General features: G+C 37.7%; 1 protein-coding gene across 1 annotated transcript; it reads right to left on the bottom strand.

Annotated features, from left to right (window-relative positions):
- Window positions 1-7,487: 7,487 nt before the first annotated feature.
- Window positions 7,488-7,703, bottom strand: LOC118836149 (cytochrome c oxidase subunit 7C, mitochondrial-like). Its single transcript, XM_036743502.1, has one exon. The coding sequence runs from the start codon at window positions 7,701-7,703 to the stop codon at window positions 7,512-7,514; it is 192 nt and encodes a 63-aa protein (XP_036599397.1). The 3' UTR covers window positions 7,488-7,511.
- Window positions 7,704-11,443: the final 3,740 nt, after the last annotated feature.

Raw genomic sequence — 11,443 nt, 5'->3', positions numbered from 1 at the left:
TCTGCAATCTATGGTTGTAGAAAGTTTCCCAGATGACTGAGAAATTCAGTGATTTACTCAGCTATATATACCTACAATGCGTCAGATAAAGGACGTACCCACTCTGCTACCCTGCTCCTCTTCCACCCCACGAGCAATCAAACAAATGAAAGGGCTGTCTCTGATCATCGTCCCCATTGCTTTTTCTCTGACTTACAATGATAACTAACCAATCAACAGGTATTTATTAAATGCTTCCTGTTTGCCTGATACTGAACTAAATTCTGGGATGACAAAGAAAAGGAAAAAGGAGCTTGCATTCTAATGGAGAGAGACAACATGTATATTCCTGGTATGTGAAAAAGGGATATGCAAGATAAATACAGAGTTAAATGAAAGGTAGCCTTAGAGGAGAAGGCACTAGCAGCTATGGGGATTGGGAAAGGCCTCTTGAAGAGGTAGATCACTATAGACACTGGAGATAGCCAGTGCAAAAACACAAAAACAGGATCCTGTTAAAGGGTCATATGAGATGACAGCTAGTAGTAGGTTGGTATGATTGAGCCATAGAGTGTAGAAAGGGGAGTGATGTATTAGAAGGTTGGAAAGGTAGGAAGGGGTCATGTTGTATAGAGCCAAAAATAAGACTCCTAGTTGATATTTGAAGCAATAGGGAGCGACTGAAATTTGCTGACTAGCTGGCCAGCGTGCTCATCAGAGCTCACTTCAACATTTTTGTGGGGAATGGATTGGAGAAGGCAGAGATCTGAGGCAGGGAAAGAGATTATTACAGTAATTCGAGCAAGAGGTGAATCAGAATGATTGGTGTATGAATGGAGAAAGGAAGATTTATCCAAGAGAGGTTATGTAGAAACAAATGAATAAGGCATAATAATGAATAATGAGATAAGACAACTGGTTAGAAATGGGAGGTGAGCAAAATGAACTGAGGATGACATGAAGGTCACCAATCTGAGTGACTGTGAGGACAGTGGTGACCTTGACAGTAATACGGAAGTCTGGAAGAGGTGAAGGGGGAAAGAGATGATCAATTTCATTAGAAAGGTTGAGTGTGAAATCACAGAATGTCTCCATAGAAATGTCCAGGAGATGGTTGTGAGTATAAGAGCAGAGCTCAGAGGGATGTTGGGATTAGAAATCTGAGAGTCACTAATGTAGAAGGAATAGTTCAAGTTGTGAGAATGGATGAAATCACTGAAAGAATGTTCTGTGGCTGACTTATCTACAGGATGCTTAAATGCCTGTAACTAAAACAAGCTGCCAGCTGGGGGAATCTTATTTCATGGTTATACTTTACACACAAAACTCCTCAATTTCATAGTAAGATTATGGTCATGATGTATATACTGTGGTATTTAAGTAATGTAGAGAAAACATAGTCATTGGAATTAAGATGCAGTGTGAAAAGCTACTGGGAAACATACAGCTTTCCTTTCCCCTCCCCTCACCATCTGAAAACAACAGTAGAACATCAGTGTTGGGACATAGGACTTATCCCTACCCTACAACCCTTATATATTTAAATTTTAGCATAAATGCAACAGTTATACCAATGCAGTGGTAAGCTGAAGTGCAGAAGCTCCCATTGTATCAAAGTGTGAACCATGCTGGGAGAGTGAGGGGGCTCAAACAAATACATTGTACTTTACAGACAATGAAAAAAGTAATGTGTCCTTTTTTTTTTTTATGGAGTCATATATTCCTGGACTTGGAAGGGATCTTGGAGGTCTAGTCCAATCCCTGGCCAGATGGGTCCTGGCAAGCGATTATTCAGCCTCTGCTTTCACCCTTCCTGCTATGGGAAGGAAGCTCATTACCTGCTGAGGCTACCCTTTGCTCTCGAAGGCAACTCTAATTGTTAGGAAGTCCCTTCACATATTGTGCTGATACTATGTAACTTTGTTCCAGGAGGTTGATAGCTCTTTGAGGAAAGGGAGTGTTTAATTTTTATCTTCTATCTTCAACTCCGCCTTCCCCACTCTCCCACCCCCTCACTCCCCCACTCTCTGTAACAGGAAGGCAATGATAACAATGTAGATGATAATTGTCCAAATGTCTATGTAGTTCTGCATCTCAAAGTATACGAGACTCTCCGCATAGAAGGTAGAAGTAAACCATTTATTCAGACACCAGAGAACCAGATCCCTCAAGCCATTTATCCAGTCTATCACAGCAGTAAAACATTCAACACACAATATAACAACCTGGAGCTTCACCATCCCAAAACCTCTCCAACCCCCGATGGGATCTTCTCCAAAACAAACTCACAGTACAGCTAAGTCAGCCTGATCAGTTCTAACAATCATGAGGGTGGCCATTAGCAGCCATTAGCAGCCGTAATTGCTCGTGCTCTCACACTCCCGTGCTCTCTCTCTCTCTCTCTGAATTTCCTGTGACATAACTTCCTTTTCCTGTCAGGAAGCTCCTCCCACCACATGTAACTCAGGCTTCCTGTGATGTAAGCAGATCACATGACCCATTAATGGGTGGGAAAGATCTTCAAACCTAAATTGCTACTACACCCCCCCCTTCCTCCCCCCACCCTACCCAGTACACAGAATGCACTTAACTTGTTGAATTCTACTTCCACCCCTTGGTCCTAGTTTTTCTAATTTGAATCCTTTTCCCATAGAATGACACTTCAAATGTTTGAACGTGGGGATCCCATCCCTGTCTCAAATCTGTCTCCTAGGTTAAACATTTCCAGTTTTCTCAGTAAAATGTATTGAGGTTAGGAGGAGAAAGGAAAGCAAGAATGACAAAGGAAGCATGGGATTTCTTAAGAAGTAGAGAATCTACCATGACATAGCAACAACTCAAAACATAAAGTTTGTATTATCTGCAGAAGAGATGATTTCCCATTGCACACAGAACAGATGTTGAAGGAGTCAGCTGTGAGGACAGATTGCAGGCCAAGTTGGAAAATAATGAGAGGTAGAAGCCAGAGGAATGCCCTATGGGCTGTTCTGGAAAAAGGGAAAGAGGAGGGAGGAAGGGAAGAAGGAGAATCTTAGTACAATGGGAAATCAGACTTCAAGAGAATTTCTGAAGTGACTGAAAGACTGCTGGATGGGATGGGGCTGAATGGAAATGACAAGCAAAGAGTATACAGAGATATAATGCGGGCTTTGGAGTGTGGATGAAGAGCAGCTGGGGCAAGCAACAGGGGAAGAGAGGGTTCTGACAAGCTTTACAGCCTCCTCAACTCTACCTGAAATGGCAACTAGTTCTCCACCAGGGTTTTTGAATCTTTTTCTTTTGTGCCACGGATACCTTTGTCAGTCAAGGGAAGCCTACCACCCTTTGTCTTTAAATGAATACAATAAAATACATAGGATATATACATATATATGCATATGCATACACACATGTGTGTATACATATACATACATATATACATATATGTGTGTATATACATACACATTGTGTGTGTGTGTGTGTGTGTGTGTGTGTGTGTGTGTGTAAACAGTTATCAAAATAGTTTAAAGAAACAAGTTTTTGGCTTCCCTGGCCCAGGTTAAGAACCCCTCAATATGCCCCTGATAAAGGAGCTATACAAAATGATTATGAAAACAGGGTTGCTGTACAGCAACATGCATAGCCCAAAACAAGCCATTTATTCCCCTGGGCTCTCATTTCTGTCTTCTTTTAAATGTGATCCATCATTGGCCCTGGTGATATAAAGCTTTGGGCCTTTACTCCATACTAGAAACAGGGTTTCTTCAAAGAACAGGAGCTAGGAAATTTGCCTTTGGCTGCAGCAGCAGGAAGAAAGGATGCCATACCTTTTAAAATTTCACACACTTGGATAAGAGTCTGGTGTGTTAGTTGGAGAGTAAGGAAAGTAACTGGAAAGAACACATTTAGAAAGGTGTTTTTATAGTACTTATGCAAGGACATTCAAAGAAGTGGGAGTGTCCACTTTTAAATGTTTATCTTCAAAGTTCCTAATAGAAGAATAATAGAAGTTCACTTTTTAAAATTTGAAAGGGTTTTGTATCTATTATCTCATTTGATTCTCACTTCCCTAGAAAGTTAGGTACTAACATTATCTTCATCTTAAAGTTAAGAAAATTGAGGCACAATTAGGTTAAGTGACCCTCCTGGGTTCATACAGCTAGTAAGAATCTGAGGCAGAATTTGAATTCAGGTCTTCCTGACTCCAAGCCCAGTAATCTTTCTGCTCTATTACCTAGAAGAGTATGACAGCAAGTAATTAAGACCCAATGCTATAGTTCTCCTGCCTCTAGTTTTAAAGCAAATAAAAAGCTTAGACTACATAGAAACAGCCAGAGAAAGTGAAATTATTAAAGGAAATATTTGTGATAGAGAGTTGAGGAGGAGAGAAAAAGGGAGGGAATATTTCTCTGGTCATCTGATGTCAGTTCTTAAAATTTAATGGCTGGTAACACTTAATTTCCATCTGGGAAAGTGAAAGGCTAAGGAAAAATTGACCTTAACTTCCCTGCCTTAAAAGTTCTAACATGATTCCATTCTAATGTTCTCGGCAGGCATAATTTTGGCAACAGCTGTGTAGCCTTGTTTCAAAAGGCAAAGTTTTTTGTATTCGGAGAAAAGGGTGTCACACACACACACGCGTCCATGCAAACACACGTACATATCCATATACGTGTATATTAAGTGCATTTTTAGACAGAAGGCTTATTTGATCAGAGTTCATTTATTTATTTACCAGCTAACAGAATAGAAGAGCCAAAAAATGTTATTCTGAATCCAGAAAATTTCAATCTTCACATTAATATCTTGTAGAAAGATAAATACCCCTGGCTTCCAAGCTAAGAGCTGTCTCTGACTCTTGCTGCCTTTTAATTTTACTGGGAAATAACCAAAATTCATTTCAAGCTGGTTTTAGATGCTGGGTGTCCCCTCGTGTTCTGTAACAGTTCTTTACATTGTAAGAAAAAGGTCTAGCTGAAATATATACACACATATATATACTCATGCCTATGAGTGTATCACATATGTATATCTATACACATATACATGTATATATACATACACATGAATATGCACATATGCATATATGTATATGCATGCATGTATGTGGCAGCTAGGTGGCACAGTGGATAGAGCACTGGACTTAGAATCAGGAAAATTCATGTTTCTGAGTTCAAATCCAGCTTCAGATACTTACTAGCTATGTGATCCTGGGCAAGTTACTTAACCCTGTTTGTCTCAGTTTCCTCATTTGTCAAATTAGCCGGAGAGGGAAATGGCAAACTACTCCAGTATCTTTGCCAAGAAATCCCAAAATGAGGTCATGAAGAGTTGACATGACTGAAACATACCTATCTATATATTCATAAATCCATACACACATGCTTATATGAGCTATGTTACTGACAGCGAGAATAGGAAACCTAACTTGATGGGGGTTGGAGAGACAACTGGGGCTTTGAAGAACCAGGAACAATGGTTAGGAGTTAGAGAAGTTGATTTAACTTTTGATGTAAGGACACATTTCTTGACAATTGGTGCTGCCTGAAGGTGGATTCCCTGCTGCTGGAGGTGGTACATTTGCTTTTGCTGGAGTTCTTCAAGTCAAGATTTGATAACTACTTGTTGGAGATGTTATCAAGGGGATTTTAGTTTAGCTGTGGGTTTGAGTTGATGATCTCTAAAACCATTTCCTGAGATTCTGAATTATAAAGCTATATTCACGTGGATATCCATTTATACATAACATATATATGTATGTGTATATATGTAATTAAAACATTATAGAGTAATCCTATTACATATATTGTATTAATCCTCCATCTCAAATATTTCTCATAATATATATGTATTATATAATATATATAATAGATTATATACTATATGATATAATATGATTGTATATGATATAATAATATAGAACATATCTGAAAATAATACATATATAGCCTTACATATATTCGTATATGCATACACATATATACATGTACATGTAACACACACGTACATGCATTCCCCATCTGCTTATTTTTTTCTACATGTAGGGAAAAGTTTAACTCTTTTTATTGGAGGCTCTGCAATTATTCCACTTATGAATGCAATTAGATGGATAACCTCTGTCTCTGTGTATAGGTGCTTATGTGTATGTGTGTGTATGTATACACACACATGACAAATAGCACAGACAGCAAGTTTAGTCCAGAATTAAAGGAGAAGAGTGGTCTAGATTACCTTCAGGAAACAGCAAAACTCTTTTAAGGACCCCAATTCACCCAGAAAAAAGGCCTATCTTTTTTGACACCAATATTCTACTGCTGTTGTTTTATGGCTATGACTCATGAAACACAAGAATCTCTGAGGATTTTTTTCAAATGGATATTGGACAATGGAGGCACACTTGGTAGTTGTAAGCAAGCTGCAACACATAGGGAGTGAGTAACTTTGAATAAGAAATGATATAAAGATTGTCATCAGGGAAGGTTATAATAGAGAAAGAAGATGGGCTAGGCATGTAGTAAAAGCTAAGAATATCTAGAGAACATTCTGAATACTCTGCTAGCACCCTTGTGATGTCAAGAGGAAGCAAGGAAGGCCCTCAGAACAATGAGTGAACCCTTTGGGATGAATTTATGGAAGAACATAGACAAAATCTACTAATAAGTGGGTTGTTATCTGCATCACGGGATGGAATATCCAAATTAATGAAATCGCTGATCTAGTTGAATTGAATATATAAATGTAATGTGTTATTAATTTTAAAATTTTCATGAATTAAAGTTCAGTACCAAAATACTTGTCAAGGAATTAAGAACTATTTCTTATTAATTTATTCTGTAAATAATTAATAGAGCAAGGAGCTCTGTGATAGAAATGGTGGAGATGCCATCCTCTGCCAGAGATATTTATATTAATAAGTTAATAGGTTTACATTAATCAATAATTTTTAAAGGGACTTAATGATTTGTTGCATATTTTAGGAAGTTGAAGATTATCTTTATTTTACCCTAAAGCTTGTTTGTAATCTGAATTATAAGAATATTTATAAAGTACTTTTAAAATTCGGAAATATCTTTATGTATTAACTCATTAACCACACAGTCCTGTGTGAGGTAGGCACTGCAAAGATTATTAGCCTTGTTACACAGATGTGAACACTGAGGCCCACAGAGGTTAATTTGTTCTCCTAAGGTGATATAGCTCATGTCAGGGTGTCAAACCCAGGCTTTCTGGACTCAGTCTAGCACTCTGGCCACTCACAATGGCACACTGCTTTAGAAACTAAAGTAGGTGATGGCTAAAGTTATCAGAATAATACTATCATAGCCTGATTACATTGACCCAAAGCTAATGTCTTGGCCTCAAAGGATTCAAAGGATGATAATGAACCATCTCTTCCGTGGTATCAAATCTCCTGCATTATTTTTCTTTTTTTTTTCATTTAATAGGTTTATTTACAAAGACATATACTATGGTAAATAGTTTGCTTACTCCATTCATCAAAACTGCCTTTGTAAGTGGTTGTTCTTCAAGTCTGATTCCTGTATAGGAGAATCTTATTTCTTAAGCAACTGATGTCTTAATATAAAGAAAGGTGCAGCAAATCCAGATCCAAAGAATACAGTCATCATTGCCAACAACCGCCATTTGTTTTCCATTGAAAAGGGCAGGTTCTTCCCCAGGCCCTCCTCATAGTGGCTCCTGCAAACCAAGGAGGTGGAGAACCTGCGCAAGCTCTGCCCCAACATGACGCTACCAAGGCTCCTTGACGACCGCAGAGGAGGCCGCAATGGAGGAGGAAGAGATTGCTGCCAAATACCCTTCTCCCTACTCTCCCACATTATTTTTCAATAGCTTTTGCCCCAAACCAACCTATTTTGTACGGTTTTTCCTGGAGCTTTGTAATTGTCCCAAGGCTTGCATAGACATTCTTATTTTCTCCAGCCCCCCACTCCACCCCCACTCTTGTTTCAGAAAAGTTGCAATGACTAAGTACTGATTTAGTCCTAAAATTCAGTCCCAAATCACAAAACAGTCCTGAGTACCAACATAAAGTACACATCTAGGTTGGTTTTTGTCTGTTTGTCTGTTTTTTATCAAAATGGAGTTTGTTGGACTTTCAGTAGCCCATGGACACATTCCATAAAGACAATGGGATAATAAGAGCAGTTTGCTGCTACTAAAGAAGTTTCTAAAGGAATTTAGTCCATTTACTTACCTATCATGAAAAACCTATGATTATAGAACCTTTAAAGCTGGATAGAACATTCAAATTAATGTAGTACAATGTACTTGTTTTACAGATGAGGAAATGGAAATCTAGAGCGAAATAAACCTGTCCACAGTTACACAGAAAATGGGGACCAGGAAATTCTGATACTGCTAAGAACTCAAAATTTATTTCTACCCAATACCAGCTTCTATTTCTCTGAAAAACAAAAGTTATGATATAAATTAGACAGTGGTTGTAGAAAGAATTAATTTTTTTAATCTTTAGAAATAATTCACCCATCTACCAGAACCAACTCAATGGTTTTTCAAGTCCATTCCAACTCTTAAAATTTAGTTCATCTTTATCTGGCTATTTTTACTATCTCCTTTTTCTTTTCTCCTGGTAATATCAAACTCTTTTGAGGAAAGTTTCTACAATATTGCATACACTTAAGCACAGAGCACTGAATTCTCAAAAGAAACAAGTAAAAGCAATGAGAAAATAAAATTCATCCTGGCAGTTAGTTACACATTGAGAAAACTGGAAAAGAAAAAAAAGGAGTAATTAGTGTTTAAGCTGGATAAATCTTAATGTTTTGCCTTGTGCAAAACTCTTAAAAGGTTTTTTGGAGTGAAGTTTTAAAAACTACAATTGTAAAAATGTTAAAAAGAAAAGCATGTGTTAGCAATTTTTCATAGTAGATAGAAACAAAACATTTAGAGCTGGAAGGTTACTGGAGGTACTGAGTCAAATACTTCACTACACCTGTAACAACAATGTTACTTGCAGCTGCTGTGACTGTGTAAGGCCAATAAAACCAGCACACAGGAGGGCTGCTAGCACAGGTTCTTTGATCTGCTTTTCTAAGGAAAGCAACTTTAAGGGGTTTACAGTCTCACTTTAATTAAACATACATATATCATTTGCTTAGTTCAGGGGGAAAATCCAGTGCCTTGGACTTTTGAGAGAATAGAAACAGAAATTACAAGCAGAAATTATAAACGGAACAAAATAACACAAATCAACAGACAGGCTTCTGTCTGACGATAGCAATACATACACAGTTACCAGAGAGAGAAGCACCAACATCTGGGTTTTCAGAGCCAGGGGGGCTCCTGAATGGCTACCTAGAGTTTCCACATGAACACTCTTCCAATTAGTGAGCCCCAAAGCAAAATGCTAACCTCGGAGTATGTATACACTTCTTCAGGGTCAGAGGGCATCACAACCATGTGACTCAAACTCATGTGGCTTAGGCTTTCCTGTGACTTAAGGAGGTCATCAAAGACTCCTGATTGAAACAAAAGCGAGACTCAAAGGGACTTCATTGCCTTAGTGCTGAGAAGCATTCCAAAAGAAAAAACAGCAAAAAGTCCCACCCTGCTTGCCATTACAACCCCCAACCTCATTTTATTAGTAAAGAAATTGAAGTCCAGAGAAACTATTATTCACTCATAGTTATGCAGGATTTAAACCTGGATTAAAACCAGGATTTAACCTCAAGTCTTCTGACTCCAACTCTTGGCTTCTTTAGGATCATCTGTTTTTTTCCCATCATATTTTTTTGGCTGAAACAATGTTTATTTGCTTCTTAAAAAAAACAAATCCTATTTCTAGGATGGGACTAGCCATGTCACAGAACCATTTTCAAACAATAAGAATGGCATGCCAAAACATGTCTTTATATGTACACAAACACGAGTTCAAATTTAGTTGTTAGCTCCTACATGTATATTCACATCGTATTCATCAGCCCTTTTATGATCATACGGTTGTGGCAAGTGCCTCTTTGCTCCCTACCCAGTTACCCACTTCCTGCACCCTGTTAGCAGCACAATGCTTCCTTAGCAGAAATTGGCTTTAGCCAAGAGGAACATTCCTTCAAATTAAATGGTCAACTGAAGCTAAACATGGGGATAGGCATCATTGCAAAAGAAAATTTATAGAAGAAAGGATGAGGGAGCAGGAAAGTAAGGACAATGGAAGGAAAAGTAACCCCTTGATTCCATGTTCAATACATATTTATTAAGTGCCTACTAAATGCAGTGTGCTGGGCTGGATACATAAAGACATAAAAATTTCACTGATATAATCCCTGTCCTCAAGGTGTTTATAATCTATAGCAGGTAGTGAGTGGAATTTTCATCACATGATCACATCTGGAGGTTTCTTAGACTTTTTTTTTTACTAAGTGTCACATTTCCTCATTAGTATTATGGTAAAAAAATCCCCAGGACTTCATTTCCCATGAAGTTCAGTGTCCAACAAGGATCGTTCATTTAGAGAAATTCCCTGAACTCAACAACAATAATAGCATATGCACATAAGATATTTAAATATTTATATATGAACATATGTGCACATTTTATATAAAATTTTTTACATATAATAAACATATTTATCATTATGTGACAGTAGGAGTAGAAGATGGAAAAGGTGTATGGAATGATACCAATGAGATGATCATGATCTCAGAATTCCTGCAAAAATCCTGAAAATGCCGAAGTCAAGGCAAGAGGCTCCCACAGATTTTATTTGTCTGCAGAGGCTTTATTACTTACATGAGACAGACAACACTAAACTTTAAGGTGTTGTTTTTTAAACCAATGGGAGATAAGTTCAAAGGCAACTATGCCCTTCCCTTGATATGCTAGGTGGGGATTAATGAGTGTCCAGTAAGTGATTGCATCCATTTGTGTATGAAGAGGGGGTGGGAAGAATGGCTCTGTGATTCAGTTATTTCTCCCTTATTGTTTACATCCTTTTTGTGAAATTAATTAATGTCGCATTATATTTAAGGCTTGTATAGTCTGTTAGTAGAGAGGCTTGGGGCATGAAGGATACACGTGATATGGAAAATACCTCACATTAAAGATAGGAAAGATAGCAAGTCATTTCAGAGTCAGAGTAGGGGAATTGTACTATAATTAACTGATGATGAAAATTAATCTGGCAATCTATAATCGTAATTACAGTTATGAAGGTTTGAGAAGGAGATGGGGCAGGAAAATGAAGAGATCTTTTTTCCCACTCTGAGGGATTTTTTTCTTTGAAATTTTCAATTACGAAATGCTTTTTTAGAATGATGACTCAATTATTAAAGATAAAGCATTCCTACATTGCTATGTGGCCTTCATTCCCAGAAGTTATTTGTAAAAGTTATACAGGTTTTTACATAAAACTCTCTGTGGTAGCAGCTGATTGCAATTCCCATTACAAGAAAAGCAATTTAGCTCTCAAATACAAGAGCAAGATTTATGTATTTCTCCAGGAGGC

The sequence above is a fragment of the Trichosurus vulpecula genome, chromosome 2 (genome assembly GCF_011100635.1).
Source record: "Trichosurus vulpecula isolate mTriVul1 chromosome 2, mTriVul1.pri, whole genome shotgun sequence".
Taxonomy (NCBI): Eukaryota; Metazoa; Chordata; class Mammalia; order Diprotodontia; family Phalangeridae; genus Trichosurus; species Trichosurus vulpecula.
The sequence above is the reverse complement of the archived record's forward strand: the minus strand, read 5'-3'. Positions and strand labels throughout refer to the sequence as shown.